This window comes from Anticarsia gemmatalis, chromosome 30, assembly GCF_050436995.1.
Source record: "Anticarsia gemmatalis isolate Benzon Research Colony breed Stoneville strain chromosome 30, ilAntGemm2 primary, whole genome shotgun sequence".
NCBI lineage: Eukaryota > Metazoa > Arthropoda > Insecta > Lepidoptera > Erebidae > Anticarsia > Anticarsia gemmatalis.
Window position 1 is genome coordinate 3,024,277 of NC_134774.1, and position 22,810 is coordinate 3,047,086.

General features: G+C 36.6%; 1 protein-coding gene across 1 annotated transcript in view; it reads left to right on the forward strand.

Moving 5' to 3' along the window:
* The window catches only part of LOC142985422 (Kv channel-interacting protein 4-like), a 112,335-nt gene that overhangs the window by 16,217 nt on the left and 73,308 nt on the right, over nt 1-22,810 (forward strand). The window contains exon 2 of the mRNA XM_076133581.1: nt 10,434-10,518. Within this exon, the coding sequence (XP_075989696.1) occupies nt 10,482-10,518 (37 nt within the window). The 5' untranslated portion in view covers nt 10,434-10,481. The remainder of the gene's footprint in view (nt 1-10,433; nt 10,519-22,810) is intronic.

Sequence of the window (22,810 nt, forward strand, 5' to 3'; positions counted from 1 at the left end):
TAGCCGCTTATAGAACCACTATACTTCTTACTAAGGAGCCTAAGGCGTTATAAAAACCCTTTAACCGGCCATTGTGCAGCTTGTTATAGCGCTTGTGTGCTAGTTGGGTAACGACTGTTATCTTAATTGACAATAACCGCACCGACTTTTTACGTGATCTCCGCAGTACGGAGACGCCCAGTTAAAATACCACGCGGTCACCCATCTTTGATATGACCTGACATGAAGGGACCTCCTATCGGACCTACACAACACAGTTACCTGCAGACTTAACTATAAAATATATTGTTACTCTCCATTGAACTAACTCTAAACCATAAATATTTATAGAGCGCACGAGATGTATTGTCTATGGTCAGTTGAACTTATTGACTATTACTTTGAAATATATTTTGAAAGGTTAGCTGACTCATACAACCTTTTTATTTTGTTTCCTATTCCGAGGCGCTCATAGCTAGTTGTGCTCACCGGTCGGTAAACGATCTGTGGGTTAAGCAACCTTTGGCGCGGTCATTCTATAGATGGGTGACCGCATAGTGATATTTGAACTGAGCGTCTCCGAGCTTCGGGTTGTCAATTAAGATAACAGTCGTTAAGCCACGTCAAAGGTCCTTCGGGCGGCTTGAACAACATTGACACTAGGTTGACCACTAACCATACGATAGATAGATAGATTTTGTGTTCCAGTGCTAGACAATTTAAAGCCCCTTTTTAAATCCAAGCATTGATTTTTGAAAATATTGTCGCCGACGTTTAATCCCATGTCTTTTAATCTCACTTTCTTACTTATGTGATAATAGTACGAATTGCTGTTTGGGGACTTTGCATACCTTCAAGAACTGTTCTAAAGAACTCTCAGGCATGCAAGGTTGCATCACGATGTTTTCCTTCACCGTTGGAGCAAGGGATAATTATTGCTAATAGACACTTTATTTGGAAAAGTCTTTACTGTGTTACCTCGGGTTGGAACCTGCAACCACTTGTTTGGGAGATACCAACTTATACCACCCGGCTATCACTGCTCTATTGGATGTATAAAATTACAAAATCTAAAAACCATCTTTATAACAAAAGACTATTCAGTAAAAATTTAAACTCAATTTATAACACCAAAGTAGAAACTGCTACGTATCGTAGACGTGCTACGAGCTACGAGCTACGAGCGTAGCACTTACGTAGCACGTTCTACGTTCATATCTCACATGCATTGTAGGAGAATTACCGTAAATGCTGAATCTTTGTGCATGTACTAGGTCTTGCCTGCGACTCTGCCTGCATGGACTATAGATATAATAATATCCATACTTCCATACTTAATATTATAAATGCGAAAGTAACTCTGTCTGTCTGTCTGTTACTCAATCACGCCTAAAATACTAGACCAATTTGCATGAAATTTGGTATGGAGATATTTTGATACCCGAGAAAGGACATAGGCTACTTTTTACCTCGGGAAAATGACGCTTTCCTATGGGAAAATTCAGGTGGCGGACGAAGTCGCGGGTAAAAGCTAGTATTCTCATAAATAAATAAATATCATTGGACAACTCTCACACGGTCATCTGATTATCTGATTCCAAACTAAGCAGAGCTTGTACTTATCAAATAACTGGTAAACATACTTATACTTGTAAATACATACTTATATAAATACATTAACAACCAGGCTCAGAACAAATATTCGTGCTCATCACACAAAGATTAGTCCTGGGTGGGATTCGAATCTACCACACGCGGCGCTACGGTTATGACGGCAAGGTGACCACTTAAACGTCTAACCCGTCGCGTCGGTAAACGATCTGTGGGTTAAGTAACTTAACGCACTCATCCTATAGAAGGGTGGCCGTGGCGCAGTGGTTTTAGGTGGCCACGCCGCTACCATTGCGTCGAGACGTCGTAGGTTCGATTCCTACACGGAACAATATTATTTGTATGATCCACTAATAATTGTTTCGTGTCTGTTTGTACTTTTGTCCGTTGTTTGTATGTTTGTTAAAGTCTCCGCGACACAAGAGTAATTCTTAGTGCGGGAGCTGTTTAAAAAAAAAAGAAATATAGTGGTATAATAGAGAACGTCTTCTTCCTCGCGGACGAAGTCGCGGGTCGAAGCTAGCAATACAGTGCGGTAGACATTTATAAATGGCTAGTGGCGTGCATTTAATAGCCCTCGGTGGACCAATAGAGACGGCTTTTTTGTTACTATATATTTTATTTTGGCTACAATAAAGAGATCGTGGCTTAGTTAACAGTTAACAACAGTCGGTTCAATTTCTGAGGATAAGCCACGCTTGCCGATGTTGTACTGTGGATGGGTGACCATCTTGTTCATATCAAGTTTCTCCGTTTCAGGAGGCACGTTAAATTGTGGGTCCTGGCTGTCATTTTCTAAGATTTTTGACTGTTGTTAACTGCAGTCAGAAGCTTGAAAGTCTGATAACCAGTCTTACCGAAGGGTACGTGGGCTCAAAAAAATGGATATTTATTTCAAACAACAGTTCCAGCATTAAGAATAGCTCTTGTGGCTTTTTACAAACATACAAATGAATAAGTCTTTTGCCATATACCGGGTACGTTACCAAACTCTGAACTTCTATTGAAAAATATTATTATGGGCGCCTCAAAATACCAGTAGTAACTTGTCAGACCCGGGAATCAAACCAGAGGCTCGTGTTCAGCAGACGGTAACACTAACTACTGCGCCACAGAGGTAGTCAGACATTACTGAGTTTTGTATTTATAACCTTTTACTTACAGAACGTCGTCACAGCTAAATTACTGAACAGATTTTCATGAAACTTTGCATAGCCACTCAAACGTCCGTGGAGACTAAAGTATCCATAATTATATTACAATACCCTCCAAAGTTCTAGTAGTAAATTCATCCCTTAACCGGGTGAAATAGGGGATGAAATGTGTTAGTTAGTATAATATTATTGTATTTAGAAGTATATAAGTATGTTTATCAGTTATTTGGTTACCATAGTACAAGCTCTGCTTAGTTTGGAATCAAATGACCGTGTGTGAATTGGCCAATCATATTTATTTATTTATTTATATCGTGTGTGTGTGTAACTGGCGATGTGCCAGCTTGTGCCGAGTGTATGTGATCAACTAAACTTATTACATTTTAATATTATTGTTTTAAGTAGAGAGATTTGTGTGTTTATATGTATGGCTTAATTACTACTCTATTATATATAAGAGCTGATTTCCGCAGATTCTCTCTAGTTATTCCTATTGTGACATGTATTAGGTCTGGGAAAAAGTCTTTTCGCATTATAGTATGTATGAACTTGTAATAAAATCTCTTTGGCTTCAACAATCACAAATGAGTACACGGTTCATTAGGTTTCTTTCAGTGAGCTCGTGAGGTACACAAATATCGAGCTTTTTTGTGTAGAGAAAAGAATTTTATTACAAGTTCATACGTACTATAATGCCTTTTTCCCCGACCTAATATGTGTGTGATGAGCACAAGTATCTGTTCTGAGCCTGGTTGTTAATGTATCTATACAGGGTGTCCCAAAACTCAACGATAATCCGAGACAGGATGAAAGGCCAAGTCATACCTCCTATAGGAAAAATAAAAAAAAAAATCCATATCACTTAGTTCAGCAATAATAGACACTTTTCAAAAAAGTTGAAATTCCACACCCTTGGTCGCATTTTCAAGTCCTGTGATCACCAATGTCACAATTTCACTGTGTTTTTTTTAATTTCGTGATCTTAATTAAATATGCTATTTATCGTATAACAAATTAATGCACAAAACATTGTTAATTTAATAAAAAAAGTTAAGTTTTAGTGAGTCATCTTTCTCAAAAATATCATTAGTCAACTTTGACGCTTCGTACTGAAAAAAAAATGTACCACACTACCCTTGGCAAGTTATTTCAAAAGTTGGCGCATTTAATCAAGATTTCAAAATGGTATAACACTTGCTACTTTTCTTGCCATTAAAAATGTTATTTTTATTTGAACGAAGAGTATCCTCGCAAATGGATCGGACGCAGTGGTACAATGTTATGGCCTCCTCGTTCTCCCGATCTAAATCCAGTAGATATTTTTTACTGGGAATGCATTAAAGAAAAAGTCTATTCAAAATCAAAACAAAATCTATCACAACTTCGCCAGAAAATTGACACAGCGTCAGAAGAAATAAATGCAAGGAATTTTGCTTGACTGGTGAAAAAATCTTTTGAACGCCGTTGCAGAGCCTGTATTCGTGCCAGAGGAAAGCAATTACTTTTAGTAAAGAGGTAATTTAGTCAGTCCATAACAAATATTTAATGTAATAAACATAATAGGTTATAATAATTAAAAAAAATAACACTGAACGAACCATCGATCTTATTTAATTATTCTCCTTAAACTAAAGTAATTCCGAATTGTTTTCCTCTAGCATGAATTCAGGCTCTGCAACGCCTTACAAAAGACCTTTGCACCAGTCAATCAAAGTTCCTTGCATTTATTTCCTCTGACGCTGTGTCAATTTTCTGGCTAAGTTCTGATAGATTCTGTATTGATTTCGAATAAACTTTTTCTTTTATGCATTCCCAGTAAAAAATATCTACTGGATTTAGATCGGGAGAACGAGGAGGCCATAACAGTGCAGTGTGATGCGCGCTCGACTACGGACGTGTATCCACTGTACACGGCACGAATTATTTTATTCGCGTTTGGCGCGGCCATAGCCGCTGCACGGTGACATTATGAGTTCGAAAAAACTCATATTGAACGAATTATTGGCGTTCCTTGTCCATGCAATTGATTACATGGATGAGGTGAGCATATTGCAAATATGCCGATCCAATTTCAAGGAGGAAGATGTCAGCAGCGCAAAGCTGCTACTGTTCCAGTCTCTTGGAAAACTGGACCAGATGCCGTCTCGTCGCAGAGAGGGCTCCGAGAAGAGTCTTCAAGATATAATTGATATGTTGAAGAAGACCGACCCAGACGACGTGCCTAACTTCGTGGCGAAAGAGCTAAGTAAACTGCCTCCCGTCACGTTCGATCACGTCGATGTAACTAGACTGCTGAAGGACATCACGTCGTTAAAAGCTGAGATGACGAAGATGCAGTCCAGACTAGAGGCCTCAGATACTATCATTGCTGAGCTGCGTGCAGAAATTACATCATTGCACAACGTTGGTTCAGTAATTAGGTCACCAGAGGCCTCAAAGGTGAACACTTGCCGCGGACCGCAGACTGCCTCCATAAGCAGTTTTGCATCGGCGAACTCAAGTGCGTCACCAGTTGCCGATATCGCTGACGAAGCTTTGCTCGCCGCCGTCGTCGCATGCGCCTCTACACCGGCCACTGTGACATCACGCGTAGGTACAACGACCCCTGCACGTGCCTACGCCGATATAGTCGCTAAGAAAACACCTGCAGCGCAGACAAAGCGACAAATTATAAAAGGGGTTAAACAGAAGAGCTGCCTATCCACCCAGAAGGACAACACAGAGCAACCGAAGGAACAGGCCGACAAGGATGGCTTCATCATGGTACAGAAGAAGAAAAAGAAGCCGAACCAAAACAAGTGCGGCACTGGACCGACCGGACCGAATTTCTTGCTGCGTCCCGCTGTACCAGTGACGCCGCTGTACGTATCCAGACTGCATTACTCTACAAAGGTTGAAGAGATTGTAGAGTACATACAGACGAAAACGAAGTGGACTTTGAGAGTTCAGAGGTTGGAATCACGTCACAATGTGGGTTTTAATGCCTTCGTGGTGAGAGTGCCAACTGAGCATCTCACAAAGTTCATGGAGCCAGAATTTTGGCCGAAAGGTGTTGTTTTCCGGCGATTCCGTGGCCGGATACCCGATACTGCGCGATACACGACGCCGACGCTGCACAATAGTAGTAATCGTGTATAATTATAAGTTATATTAATTATGTATGTATTAGTATATTTATATTTTTAATTTGTAATTTGTTTATTGTATTTTCTATGGGCCTCAGTTGCCTGAAATAAATGAATAAATAAAATAAAAAAAAATAAAAATTGTACCACTGCGTCCGATCCATTTGCGAGGATACTCTTCGTTCAAATAAAAATAACATTTTTAATGGCAAGAAAAGTAGCAAGTGTTATACCATTTTGAAATTTTGATTAAATGTGCCAACTTTTGAAATAACTTGCCAAGGGTAGTGTGGTACATTTTTTTTTCAGTACGAAGCGTCAAAGTTGACTAATGATATTTTTGAGAAAGATGACTCACTAAAACTTAACTTTTTTTATTGAATTAACAATGTTTTGTGCATTAATTTGTTATACGATTAATAGCATATTTAATTAAGATCATGAAATTAAAAAAAACACAGTGAAATTGTGACATTGGTGATCACAGGACTTGAAAATGCGACCAAGGGTGTGGAATTTCAACTTTTTTGAAAAGTGTCTATTATTGCTGAACTAAGTGATATGGATTTTTTTTTTATTTTTCCTATAGCCGGTATGACTCGGCCTTTCATCCTGTCTCTTATTATCGTTGAGTTTTGGGACACCCTGTATAAGTATGTATTTACAAGTATATGACTATGTTTATCAGTTATAAGGTTACAGTACAAGCTCTGCTTAGTTTGGAATCAAATGACCATGTGTGGGTTGCCCGATGAAATATTTATTTATTTAACTTCAAAACTCCATCTGATAGAATAACCGAGACTTATCCAGGAGTGGTGAAACCGGGCATTAGTGATGTCGTCCTGGCCGATTTCGGCTACGGCGGCCAGTTTCATTGAAATCAGCCATCTGTGCAGGACTTTGTTTATAGTGCACAATACACAGGTACACTCTCTGTTCCTTCACTCTCATAGTCTGGTAGGACGGCTAAACCGACACGACCAGAGGTCAGACGCAGGACCAACGGCTTTACGTGCTCTCCAAGGCACGGAGATCTAAGACCTCAACTTCCTAACTCCAGGCAATTTCTGAGAATTTTTAAACAGAAAATCTCAGAAAAGACTTTTTGTCCCGACCGTGAATCCGGGCTTTAGTATCTTTGTTTAATCTATACTTTAATAATAATATTATAAAGCTGAAGAGTTTGTTTGTTTGTTTGTTTGTTTGTTTGAACGCGCTAATCTCAGGAACTACTGGTCCGATTTGAAAAATTCTTTCAGTGTTAGATAGCCCATTTATCGAGGAAGGCTATAGGCTATAAATCATCACGCTACGACCAATAGGAGCAGAGTACCAGTGAAAAATGTTACAAAAACGGGGAAAATTATGATTCTCTTCTGTGACGCAAGCGAAGTTGCGGGGGTCAGCTAGTCTATACTAATATTATAAAGCTGAAGAGTTTGTTTGTTTGTTTGAACGCGCTAATCTCAGGAACTACTGGTCCGATTTGAAAAATTCTTTCAGTGTTAGAAAGCCCATTTATCGAGGAATGTTATAGGCTATATATCATCATGCTACGACCAATAGGAGCAGAGTACCAGTTACAAAAACGGGGAAAATCTTGACCCATTCTCTCTTATTTATGTGACGCAAGCGAAGTTGCGCGAGTCAGCTAGTATCCTATGTTTAGATTCGACGTGTTGTCTCAATTGCCGTACATCTATCTATCAAACGTTTTCGCGTGGTGAGTGCGTTTTACGAGCCGCGGCCGTTTCACCATCAATGGCCGACAACGATCGTTATTTATTGCTCCACGATGCTATCTGTGGACAAATATATAGGTTTTATAGGTAGGTAGTTGTCTGCTCTCTGCCTAACCTCTATGGGAAGAAAGCGAGATTTTATCTATGTGTAGGTAGACTTTCAAGCTTCTGACTACTGTTAACGACTGTCAAAGATCTTTGAAAATGACAACTGGGACCCACAATTTAACGTGCCTTCCGAAACACGGAGGAACTTGATAATTATAAGATGGTCACCCATTCACAGAACAACCTACATCCTCCCTAATCATTCTCTCTCTCTGTCTCTCTTTCATGAATCTCACATGGTAGTGGAGTCAGCGTTCCTAATCATTATAAAATTAAAATAAGTAATGTCAAAAAATGTGTTCAAAAACTATTACTTTAGGGCTACACTACACATAGCTCGTGGCACAGCCATTGGTTTGAAGCTTTGAGAAATTAAAATTTTTATGTATAAAAACCACTTCAAAAACATAAATTAAGTTCTAAAATCATAGATTAATCATATTTTGTATGGCCATTTTTCCCGCGCGCCGCCATTTTACTGCAATGACAGATGATTGTGTTTTATAGTCGTCGAGTGTTTGGGCACACGCCAATAATTGTACAGACTATAAATATTATTATCTGTGCGCACAAATTACCTGACAATTACTGGACAAGGTTTATAAATAACTGTAGTTACTGCATTATGTGTTTTTAATTGATGATTGTATGTACATCCAATTATATGGCACCGATTTTATTCATGTTGAAAGGATGGTGAATGTTTTCATTCGAATTTATATAAAAATTTAATAATGGACCCGAATTATTGTTCTGTTTCAGTATTCATTTTGTATGATATTAACACAGTTAAGATATGAAATGAGCGAAGAAAGAAAACAGTTTTCGGCCACCTCACTTAACGTGGGATGATGTTACTGTGTTTATTATCATATTATACATACTCGTTCATAAAGTCACTCGTGTTTCCCATAGGGGTAGGCAGAGACCAGAGAACGTCACTTGGTACGATTCTTACAAACTTCCCTTGCTTCATTCACATACATACAGTACATGTCATACAGGACCGCCGGTTACGAGTAGCACCTGACATTTTTGCAAGACATCAAAATGTTTCACGTTTTCCGAAAATTGAATTAAGTCTCTGTCGTAACCTTAACTACAACTGTTTTACGTCTTCGCTCGTAACTACCAATTATATAGACAATGTTGCATGTTGCCACAGCAATGATTATTTATTTACGCCATGTCTAAAGTAGTAATGCTTAATCCTAGTATCTGCGTGTCTGTTTAAAAAGACAACTCTCGCACTACGAATTACCAGTGTTTTACATGAAGCGACTATCTATCTGACCTCCACAACACAGTTACAGAGGTTTTTATATTAGTTGTTAATAACATATTAACACAAATATTTAAGGATCTTCAAAAGAACAAAACATATATACATAAAATCACGCCTTGTTTCCATATGGATAATCAGAGACCGAAGAATATTAATATCAATGCCATATAATATTGTTAACTACAAACATAAGCATCTAATTACCAACTAAGTACAGCTATCCACCGGTAGATGGCGTTACATAACAACACGACATAAGCACCGCTTTAATATTAACCCCTCAATTTAGCGCAGTAAGTGTAGGGTAGTATTAATAATGCTCGGTAACAGTTGCCGTGATAACTGTGTTAAGATGTAAGTGCTGTGGGATATTTATGAGAGAAATGGAGGTGGTTGCAGACTGTTTGGGATATTAAGATTAATAATGGTAGCGAGAGGTTTAATGTTAGTTAGTAACGATTAAGTTTAGAGCTTGGGTGGGCATATAAAAGCGCCGAAACGTTAAGTTTTTCAAGGTAAAAGGCGTGTTCGTGTTAATTCACAAGCAACGCGAAAGTTTGTTATGATATAAAACTTTCTTTCCAATTTACCTTGACTAGAACATATCCTTTTTACATATTTTATGAACTAATAAGCTATCCTAAAATTCTTGCTTCGCATTATATTTTTTAAAAGTCTATCAAATAAAGATCAAATAACTTGGCGATTGGCTACAGTTTTATGAAGGTTTTAAAATCAATACTTATCTTATTTTAACAGAAAAGATATACTTAATGACGAAAATATTTTTCATTAATGCAACAGTAAGTATGGTCAACGCCATCTATGGGTAAGTAGTCAAATTAAAAACACCTAGGCATTTTTTAGAAAAACCGGATTTTGTTTAGTGACTGCAACATTTTTGGTGCTGTCATCTGTTGTCGAGTAGAGTTATTAACTGAACTTGGGACCTATGAATTCGGGCATGGTTGATAGTTCCCATCCTTTGACATAGATGGCGTTGTTCGAGATTTAGTTTTTTATCTTGATATTTTAGTGAATTCTAGACCTCCATTTCTTTTCAACTTACAAAGTATGTTATAAGATAATATCGTCTCGTATCAAAGTAACGTGTATTTTCAATGTTATTGATACATTAAAAACTAATTTTATATTGGTAGTGCAATGATTGAGATTCGAACTTATTACCTATTTATTCATATTACGATCATCTGAAAAGTTAAACATGTTTTTTAAGATATTTTGTTATTTTTAACCCATAATTGTCTCACTACTGGGCAAGGGTCTTTCCGAACGAGGGAGGGGTTATGCCTTGAGTCCACCACGCTGACCAAGTGCGGTTTGGTGACTTCGTATAGGTACCTTCAAGAACTGTTCTAGAGATCTCTCAGGTATTATTTACGTAGTACATTTCTTCCTATTTCAGAATGGCGACGAGAAGGACCCGAAGAAGCGCGGCATCACGGAGAAGTTCATGGAGTACGTCAAGAGAAGACTCAACCCTCCTTCAGGTGAGTCAATTATTACTTAAGACACATTGCGTGTGATCACACAGAACTTGTTGTTTAGGCAGTTACTTACATACATACACACAGGTTTTGAGACGGAATTACATACAGACATAGATACATACATACATTTTTCTCATAGAAGTAGGCGAGACTAAAAGCCATTACGCAGCACCGCAATTATACTTATGCTTATAAGTTACATCTGTCGAGAATAATACTTGATAATTGCGATCGCAAATAGTTTTATTCGAATCCCACCGTTATTACAATTAGTGGTTTAGGAAGGTAGGCCTTTAGGCAATGATTGAAACAAAATCTCAAATTCGCAGTGTCTCCCTGGTTATAACCAAAATCATAAATTAGATTTGCTTCTTTTATAATACTGCCATCTGTTGCAAAGAATTTGAGTTACCAGTTAGTCTTATAAGCTTAATGTAAAGCATGCTACAATAGAGAGCAGTTACAAAAGGATATACTAGATGGCGCTGTTTCATGGATTAACAAAGTGTTTCTTACTAAACGTAACGGTTGTGTTAGTAAAGTTGTCGCTAGATGGCAGTACTATACTACAGTTAGTAATAATTCTCCGATGTATGGTTTCGTATTAATAATTGATTAAATTAGCGTCCATATTGTTTGAGTTGGAAACTTTACAAATTAAACGACGTCTGTTCTTCTTTATCAGAGTATTCTTTGTTCATAATCGTATTATAAAGTTTTAGCTGAATTTTGTATCAGTGTTTTTAAGGGCGATTTAAGAAACGAGATTTAATATTAAGTAGTCATTTTGAATTTTGAATTTAGTAGATGTGAATTGAGTTGGTCGCCACGCTGCTACCATTGCGTCGGGAGGTCGTGGGTTCGATTGCCACACGGGACAATAATTTGTGCGATCCACAAATAATAATTGTTTCAAGTCTGGTTGTACTTTGTCTTCGTTGTATGTGTGAAAGTCCCCGCGACACAAGAGCAATTCTTAGTACGGGAGTCGAAATAAAAACTCAAAAAAAGTTGTGTTGTCTATCTTACTGTAATCGTCATGCTAGCTCTGTTATATAGTGTGACGTAATTTTCAATCATTTTCGATTTTCCTTTACGAGGGTAAAAGATAAAACACTGTAGCTTACACGACATTTTTATTAAGTTATTTGGTGTATAATTTCTAAAGTTCCGGTCATCCCGGGTGCAGCCGGGGCCGCTAGTTGTATGTATAAAACGAGAACAAATAAGTTAGTATTAAGTAGTCAAGTGCGAATAAGTAGTGTTACAGTATTGTGTGGGACGTGCAGCGCCATCTATCGGGCTCAACTTGTTGCAACACATTAGTCTTAGTCCAGCCGCACTCACGTGGACTTAAATATAACATACTAGTTTAAGTACGTGGCTTCGTTCGTGAAAGATTTAACTGGGAAAAAAGTATGTAACGTGATTTTTTTTAGTCAGTAGTTTTAAAGTCAGTAGGTTTTGCATAGAGTATGAAATCGATATATTTTAAAAACCTATGCTTAAAATTCCTTTTTTGTTTAGAAGTATGTAATACAATCCAAATAATGTCTGTCTTTTACGTTATCTAAAAACCATTACTAAACTGCAAAATTAGTTAAATTCAGCATGAAGATAAATAAATACTAAGTCTTTTTCCAGAGCAATTTTCTTCGTATCTTTTAATTTTTTTATGTCTAAAAGTCTAATTTGCCCCAAAATCTATACTAATATTATGAGCTGAAGAGTTTGTTTGTTTGTTTGAACGCGCTTATCTCAGGAACTACTGGTCCGATTTGAAAAAATCAGTGTTAGATAGTCCATTTATCGAGGAAGGCTGTAGGCAATATATCATCACGCTACGACCAATAGGAGCAGAGTACCAGTAAAAAATGTTACAAAAGCGAGTTTTTGACCCATTCTCTCTTATGTGACGCAAGCGAAGTTGCATGGATCAGGTAGTATCATATAGGCGGAGTAGCGTGAACAGTCTAGTTCATTATGGTCAGCTGTGTAGTATATTTCCATTTACCCATATATACTATTATATATTCTCCATTTCGTGCAGTCCACATGAGTCTATCTCGAGCTCCCCACACGACACGCTGACTAATACAGTGCACATACGTCTCTCTTCCACTGAACACACAGCACAGATTGTTTCAACTGATTTATATACTAGCTCAACTATGTACTTTAAAATTGAGTGGACGTTTTAAAACAATTAGTGTATTGTTGTTATTAATATTATATTTAAAGGTATTTGGCTGCCTCCGTGGCGCAGTGGTTTAGGTCGTCACGCCGCTACCATTGCGGCGGAGGGTCGTGGGTTCGATTCCCACACGGAACAATTATTAGTGCGATCCACAAATAATTGTTTCGAGTCTGGCTGTACTTTGTGTGTCAGTTCAGTTGTTTGTATGATTGTAAAAGTCCCCGCGACACAAGAGCTATTCTTAGTGCGGGAGCTTAAGTATGTTCTGTTTAAATTTGTGTGAACGATTTAAAAATATAGAGAAACTAGCTTTTAGTGTTAGCTTAAACTAGTGTTGCGGCGAGACAGGAAGACATGTGAGGTTGAGGAAGACGACTTCAAAGACAGGGCAAAATGGAAAAAAAGTATAAGGGAGACTGACCCCACTACCATATGGGACAAATAGCCATGAATGGAGAGAGAGAGAGAGAAAAAAACTAGCTTTTGCCCGGCCACTTCGCCCGCGTGGTTTGTGACTTAGGATAGAAATTGAAATTGAAACTGATCAAAATCCTTTCTTAGCGGATGCTTACGTCATAACATCTACCTGCAGGCCAATTTTCAGTCCGATCTGTTCAGTGGTTTATTATTTTGTTTTCGTAAATTATTTCAAACAATTGAGTACTTGACCACCAGTCAAGTGACGTCACAGTTTTGTATTTTCGTTTGTATCAATAAATGAGTGTGTAATAAAATGTTTCAGCCTGTAATAATTACAATTTCAACATTATTTACGAAAAAAGCTACACAACATAAACATTTTAGATGAACCTTTTACTAGTACGAGTTTAATAAATGAAATAATAATGATATATTGTAACTTCTCTAACGCATTAGTCTTAGTGACTGTAATGTTAGATGTAAGTGTGTGATAAATAAATAAATAATTTTTCTTAAACCCAATTCTCTATATTTCTAAATTCAGTTTTTCGTGGAGCGATGTCAATGTTTTCCTTCGTTTTGTTCGCAGTGTAGCGGCTATTTTTTCACGTTGAAATGTGTCGTGAACACTCTCTCTATAACTCTCGTGTACGCTCGCTGCTGACAGCCAAACTAACATAGCGTGATGGTGAATTTATGTACTGTGTACTGAATTATACTGCTTGAGTGAGATTCGAACTCGAGACCTTTCGATCGACAATCGTACAAATCCTAAAAACGGTACATATATAGATAGAAGTACATTTAATTTTAATCACTCCTCTTTCCTATAAGGGTATGACAGCCACTTGGCACGATCTTACCAAATCATCAATCAAACTCCGGGTTACTATTAAGAACATCGTGAGGAATCGTGCAGGCTTAAAATTTGTTTAAAAAAAAATTAAAAAGACCAATAGCAATTTGCCCGACCTGGGAATCGATCCTGAGACCTCAAGATCAACAACGGATACACTACCATCCGCGTCATTGAGATAATCGCATTATGTACCACATTTATATGCAAATTACCAAAACCAAACGAAATAGTAGATAGTTTCATATAAAGCTAGTTTTATACAGTGTATAAAATTTACGACATTCGCGCACTGCTCTGTAGTCTATATATCACCAGATCACGATGATGTATACCGGCTTTATTTCCACCCGCCTGTGTGACTCACTCCTATATAATATATATACAGATATATATTTAACTAGTTCCTGTCCGTGACTTTACCCTCGTTAAAATGTTTCTCATGGTAAAAAGTATATTTTGTGTTAATAAATTATTTGAGTAAAAACAGTTTTAAAAATCGTTTGGTAAGTTTTTGGGGAGAGAGTAACAAACATACATACATACATACTTACAAATTTTCACTTTTATAATACTTCTTAGTAGCAGTAAGCAGTGATAGCCGAGTGGTTTAAGTTGGTACCTCCCACGCAGATTCGAACCCGAGGCAACACACCAATGACTTTTCAAAGTTATGTGTGTAATAGAAATAATGATCACTTGTTCCAACGGTGAAGGAAAACATCGTAAGGTCAACAAATTTTAGGCATGCAAGGTTTTTGCATGCCTAAAATTTGTTTAATACATTTATTGATATTGATGAGTTAAATATACCTATTAAAATAGTCTAGTTATACTACTAATCAATGTTGGTATATAATCTATACTAATATTATAAAGCTGAAGAGTTTGTTTGACCGCGCTAATCTCAAGAACTACTGGTCCGATTTGAAAAATTATTTCAGTGTTAGATAGCCCATTTATCGAGGAAGGCTATAGGCTATATATCATCACGCTACGACCAAAAGGAGCAGAGTACCAGTAAAAAATGTTACAAGAACGGGGAAAATTTTCTCCCATTCTCTTTTATGTGATGCAAGCGAAGTTGCGCGGGTCAGATACTATAATCTAAAAAATCAAACCCGTTTTCCTTGGTCCCGGCATCACGCGTGAATGGCTGGACCGATTTTACTAATTCTTTTTGTGTTGTATTTGTTATTATTAGGAGAAGGTTCGTACGGAAAAAATATTTAGAAAATCTCTCAGAAATATTGAAAAATAGACATTTAATTTTGCATATTTTAGGCGGTACGAAGTTCGCCGGGTCAGCTAGTAATATATAATAGTGCGGGTCTGTGTGAAACAATGGACGACACGATAATTCCATTACTGCCGGTACTTCATTGACAGATATTAATTGTTTAAGGATCGGACGCGCAATATAACTACTTATTATACAGGGTGTCCCAAAACTCAACGATAATCCGAGACAGGATGAAAGGCCAAGTCATACCGGCTATAGGAAAAATAAGAAAAAAATTCCATATCACTTAGTTCAGCAATAATAGACACTTTTCAAAAAAGTTGAAATTCCACAGCCTTGGTCGCATTTTCAAGTCCTGTGATCACCAATGTTACAATTTCGCTGTGTTTTTTTGAATTTCGTGATCTTAATTAAATATGCTATTAATCGTATAACAAATTAATGCACAAAACATTGTTAATTTAATTAAAAAAGTTAAGTTTTAGTGAGTCATCTTTCTCAAAAATATCGTTAGTCAACTTTGACGCTTCATACTGAAAAAAAAATGTACTACACTACCCTTGGCAAGTTATTTCAAAAGTTGGCGCATTTAATCAAGATTTCAAAATAGTATAACACTTGCCACTTTTCTTGCCATTAAAAATGTTATTTTTATTTGAACGAAGAGTATCCTCGCAAATGGATCGGACGCAGTGGTACAATTTTATGGCTTCCTTGTTCTCCCGATCTAAATCCAGTAGATATTTTTTACTGGGAATGCATAAAAGAAAAAGTTGATTCGAAATCAATACAAAATCTATCAGAACTTCGCCAGAAAATTGACACAGCGTCAGAGGAAATAAATGCAAGGAATTTTGATTGACCGGTGCAAAGGTCTTTTGTAAGGCGTTGCAGAGCCTGAATTCATGCTAGAGGAAAACAATTCGGAATTACTTTAGTTTAAGGAGAATAATTAAATAAGATCGATGGTTCGTTCATTGTTTTTTTTTTAATTATTATAACCTATTATGTTTATTACATTAAATATTTGTTATGGACTGACTCAATTACATCTTTACTGAAAATAATTGCTTTCCTCTGGCACGAATACAGGCTCTGCAACGACGTTCAAAAGATTTTTTCACCAGTCAAGCAAAATTCCTTGCATTTATTTCTTCTGACGCTGTGTCAATTTTCTGGCGAAGTTCTGATAGATTTTGTATTGATTTTGAAAAGACTTATTCTTTTATGCATTCCCAGTAAAAAATATCTACTAGATTTAGATCGGTTGAACGAGGATGCCATAAAATTCTACCACTGCGTCCGATCCATTTGCGGGGATACTCTTCGTTCAAATAAAAATAACATTTTTAATGGCAAGAAAAGTGGCAAGTGTTATACTATTTTGAAATCTTGATTAAATGCGCCAACTTTTGAAATAACTTGCCAAGGGTAGTGTAGTACATTTTTTTTTCAGTATGAAGCGTCAAAGTTGACTAACGATATTTTTGAGAAAGATGACTCACTAAAACTTAACTTTTTAAATTAAATTAACAATGTTTTGTGCATTAATTTGTTATACGATTAATAGCATATTTAATTAAGATCACGAAATTCAAAAAAACACAGCGAAATTGTAACATTGGTGATCACAGGACTTGAAAATGCGACCAAGGGTGTGGAATTTCAACTTTTTTGAAAAGTGTCTATTATTGCTGAACTAAGTGATATGGAATTTTTTTCTTATTTTTCCTATAGCCGGTATGACTTGGCCTTTCATCCTGTCTCGGATTATCGTTGAGTTTTGGGACACCCTGTATACTAGTTAGTGACCGTGACGTGGCCCGTGTAGGTGAAATGAGTAGCCTATATTGTTACACAAGCTATAGTCTATCACTAGGCCAAATTTTACCTAGATTAGTGATTTTAACTAGACTGACTTACTTTAATTTATTTTATCTATACTAATATTATAAAGCTGAAGAGTTTGTTTGTTTGTTTGATTGATTGTTTGTTTGTTTGTTTGTTTGTTTGTTTGTTTGTTTGAACGCGCTAATCTCAGGAACTAATGGTGCAAATTGAAAAAATATTTTACTCTTAGATAGCCCATTTATCGAGAAAGGTTATAGGCTATAAAACATCACGCTACGACAAACAGGAGCAGAGTACCAGTATTTTTTTTTACAAAAACGGGGGAAATTATGACCCATTCTCTCTTATGTGACGCAAGCGAAGTTGCGCGGGTCAGCTAGTTTATAAAAAAACTGTATTGTTTCTTTGTTTTTTAAGGACATCTCCCTTGAGACATATCAAGTAATATCATAAAAATATAAGAGTTTTTCAACTTCTACTGAAACTTTCAGGTAAATTATATTAAGACCAAAGTTACATACTTTTATCTTGTAATTTTTATTTTATCGTATGGTTAGTGGTCAACCTAGTGTCAAAGTTGTTCAAGCCCGAAGACCTTTGACGTGGCTTAACGACTGGTATCTTAATTGACAACAACCGGGACCGACTTTTTACGTGCCCTCCGAAGCACGGAGATGATCGGTTCAAATACTACTACGGTCACCCATCTATAGAATGACCGCACCTAAGATTGCTTAACCCATTGATCGTTGAGTGAAAGTCCATTAAAAAGTTACTTTTCGTAAAACTCGTAGCTTCGTAGCATATTGCTACGGAGTGCTACGCCGTAGCGTTAAATCGTTTTTATATTATAAATGCGAAAGTTTGTGAAAATGGATGTATGTTACTCGATCACGCTATAACTAGGTTGTCAATATTGTTAAATTTAACATGAAGATATCTGAAATTTCTCCTGAAATCAAATAAAGGCAATATTTTTCCGCAAATTTTACTCCTAAGTAGCTAAAAAAATGAATAAATGTAACCCATTAATGTCCCACTGCTGGGCAAAGATCTCGTCCCGTAATGAGGGAGGGGTTAGGCCTTGAGTCCACCACGCTGGCCAATTACGGGGCGGGGACTTTGCATGCCCTTAATAAATGTTTTTCAGACTTTCAAGCTTCTGACTACTGTTAACGACTATCAAGATCTTTGAAAATGACAGCCGGGACACACAATTTAACGTACCTTCCGAAACAAGGAGGAAACGATATGTATAAAATGGTCACCCATCAACAGATCAACCTCGGCAAACGTTGCTTAACTTTATAGATCGATCCGCGCGGCTGTTGTTAACTAAGCCACGAGCTCTCTTAACTAAAAACATTAATTAATATAAGAACATAAGGATAATAAATAACGATCATTAATCTAACATCAGCACGTTACCTCGAGTCCTATACAAAAAGGTACAGCTATTTCGCGTGTTCGTTCACCGTGAATAATATAATGTTACGCTCCGAGGGTTCGGGTTCGATTCCATTTAGCTGTGTGTGACAGTTATTTGATATATGTTTTTGTTGGGATAGATTGATTGCTTTTGGTTGTACAGGGGTTCAAGATTCGATTCCCCGGTAATGTTATTTTAGGTTTAGCTGCTTATATGGCGGTAAAGAAATTTAAATTTTTAATTATTGTATCAACCACATTGTAAATCTTTTGGCGATTGAAGAGTGTGTGAGTTTGTTGCTAGCTCTTCTCACAAGGCTGTACACTTTCCGAGCTAGTGGTAGATTCAGTCATTGTAAAGACTATCACAAGTGTCAATATTTGACCTAAATAAATAAATGAATTGATTTTGATTTTTTGGGACTTGATTTTTGAGAAATTATTCTGATATTTTCTATGAAGAACTACAACTGTTTTTAAGCACAGTTTTCCCTTCACATAATTAATTAATTATATTTATTAATTTGTAAGCGAGTTCAGTTTTAATTAAACTCTGTGTACAACGCCATCTGTTGGCATGTCGTAAACAACTGTTATAAACACAACTTACTTATTTTAATTCGTTTTTGTTAAATGATTAAATAATAACTTTTACACGAGACTTCGTCTGCGTGATAAGATTTTCCACTTTTTTTGGTCAAAGCTTCGATTTTTCCAAGTGGTGTGTGTATTAGAAATAATTATCACTTATTCCAACGGTGAAGGAAAGCAGTGTGATAAAGCCTAACCCCTTCCTCATTACGGGAGGAGACTCTAGCCCAGCAGTGGGACATTAATGGGTTAAATTTATTTTATTATTTATAGGCATATCATCACGCAGTGACTAATTGGAGTAGAGCAGCAATGAATAATGTTACTAAAACGGGATATAAAAGTCCACAAAAGCGAAGTCGCGCGCATCCGCTAGTTTATAATATTAGTAGGCACCGAAATCTCTTGGGATAGTTATAAATTTTAAAGTTAATCTCCAATGAACAATATAATCGATTAATCGTTATAATACCGATTACGATTGTTATCGATACAATCGATTTGATTTACGACTGTTTATACAACTATTTCGTTTATCTCCTATTGTTAAGTTAAATTAATATCTCTTTGCGTTTCATGGGAGCCTGGTATTTCAAATGTGTGTTATTATTATAAATGCGACAGTTTGTCTTTTACGCTTTTGTGGCTAAACTGATGAAATAAATGTATGGCTTAGCCTTATTTCCAAACTATATTGGAGTCGGCTTCCAGTCTCACCGGATGCAGCTGGATACCAGTGTTTTACATGAAGCGACTGTCTATCGGACCTTCACAACACAGTTACTTGAGATATAACACGATACCCCTCGGTAAGACTGGTTGTCAGACTTTCAAACTTCTGACTACTGTTAACGACTGTCAAGGATCTTTGAAAATGACAGCCAGGACCCACAATTTAACGTGCCTTCTAAAACACGAAGGAACTCGATACGTGTAAGATGGTCACCCATCCACAGAACAACCTCGGCAAGGGGGGCTTAACCTCAGAGATCGATCAGCGCGGCTGTTGTTAACTAAGCCACGAGGCTATTTGCTAGTAATGTAAACAATAATAATTATAATATAATTTCTTAGTTAGGCCTCTACATTAATCTTATATAACAATAGCGCCCCCCGGCGGCAGTTAATTGTACAATGATCATGATTGTAACTCATGATATATACACTTTCACCCGGAGTCACTTGACCGGAACCAATTGAGAACGACTTTTATATAGCCTTCCCGTTGTTTTATTTATTGCATTTTTTATGTGAAAGAGTAACTTAAATAATGTATTTTTTGTGAAATAAGCCTATCTACAGTGTTTATAGAGGTGTATAAAATAGGCTTCGCCATTAACAATGTTAGTCCCATGTAATAGGGGTCAAGTCTAATGCCATATACCGAGCACGTTATTAAACTCCAAATAACTAAATATATATATATAACTCAAAGGTGTCTGACTGTCATAGTGATCTATCAACGCACAGCACAAACCACTGGACGGGTCGACCTGAAATTTGGCATGCAGGTACATGTTATGACGTAGGCTTCCGCTAAGAAAGGATATTGATCAATTCTACCCACAAAAGGATAAAATAAGTGATGATAGTTTGTATGAAAATTCTGTCCTAAGTCAAAAACCACGCGGACTAGTTCTTATATATAGTCCAAAAACACCAACAGTACTTTGCCTAACCCGGAAATCGAACCCCATGATCAGCGAATAAGCAAATAAATCAATGCCGTATAAATGATTGCAATATTATAAGTTAGTCACTTAAGTTTATTGAAAACTTTTAAAACAATGTGTTGCCAACATAGAAATTGAATTTAATACTTATTTAACTAATAAATTGCCCCGACTTTCAGTGGGTTATGGATTTGTGTGGAGTTTTTTCAGTAAAACCGAATGCTAGTAACAGTATATTTGAATGAAAATAATTATGAAACTGAAAGAGATTTCAGTTTGAAAGTGTTCCTGAAAGCGCTTTACAAATGATGTTTATATTGCAACGTGAAAAGGTAGTGATGGAAATAGCATGCCGGTGATAACGTTATAAAAAAATAACAGGTGTTATTAAAAAGTAACTTTTTAATGGAATTATAAATAGTACTAGCTGACCCGCGCAACTTCGCTTGCGTCACATAAGAGAGAATGGGTCAAAATTTTCCCCGTTTTCGTAACATTTTTACTGGTACACTACTCCTATTGGTCGCAGCGTGATGATATATAACCTATAACCTTCCTCGATAAAAGGGCTATCTAACACTGAAATAATTTTTCAAATCGGACCAGTAGTTCCTGAGATTAGCGCGTTCAAACAAACAAACAAACAAACAATCAATCAAACAAACAAACAAACTCTTCAGCTTTATAATATTAGTATAGATGTTATTTATAAAAAAAAAATGTCCAGGAGTTTGTTGGCAGCTCTTCTCATTGGTCCTACCTTCCGAACTGGCGGTAAATTTACTCTCTGTATCATTGACTATCATAAGTGTCAGCATTTGATATAAATGAATAAATTATTGGATTTTGATTTTATACAGTAAAAAAGTACGCGTTTTTGTAGACCCTCGTTCCCGTTTTTCTTATATTTAAACAAAATGACATTATTATTTACGCAATCCGGGTACTACTTTGAAAAACAACCGTTTAGGGGTTGTAAGAATCTTATACATTTACTAGCTGATTCGCGCAACTTCGCTTGCGTCACTTAAGAGAGAATTATAAATGGGTCATAACTTTCCCCCTTTTTTACATTTTTTACTGGTACTCTGCTCCTATTGGTCGTAGCGTGATGTTATATAGCCTACAGCCTTCCTCGATAAATAGGCTATCCAACAGTAAAAGATTTTTTCAATTCGCACCAGTAGTTCCTGAGATTAGCGCGTTCAAACAAACAAACAAACTCTTCAGCTTTATAATATTAGTATTAATGTAATGTTCAACATCACAGCACTAAAAGGAAATACATATTATAAAGTTTAATAAACTTGTAAATAATTTATGCTATTAAATATAGCAGCTGTATTTTTCTATTTGCCAGTGACTCACAGCACTATGTGAGGGCGAGGTCAAGTGCGCTTTCACTCTGCTAGTTTAAGTAGTACGGAACAGTTATGAAACTGAAAGGTACCCTACAAATCTATACTTACATACTTTGCAGTTAAGAAAGATAAATAATTGTAATTAATATCGGTAAACGATCAGTGTGTTCGCGTAACTTGTACATTACATAGATGTAGGTGCAAACAATTTCTACTTAAATTTCAAATAAAATATACTTCGTTTTCTATAAAATTGACATTGAGGAATAAATTATTGATGATGAATGAATGACCGACTATGAATGAATGACTGATGATGAATGAATGACTGACTATGAGCGAATGACTAACTATGAATGAATGACCGATGACGAATGATCGACTTATGATGAATGAATGACTGATGATGAATGAATGACCGACTATGAATGAATGATCGATGATAAATGAATAACTGATGATGAATGAATGATCGATGATGAATGAATGATCGATGATGAATGAATGACCGACTATGAATGAATTAATGATGATGAATGAATGACTGATGATGAATGAATGACCGACTATGAATGAATGACTGATGATGAATGAATGACTGACTATGAGCGAATGACTGACTATGAATGAATGACCGATGACGAATGATCGACTTATGATGAATGACTGATG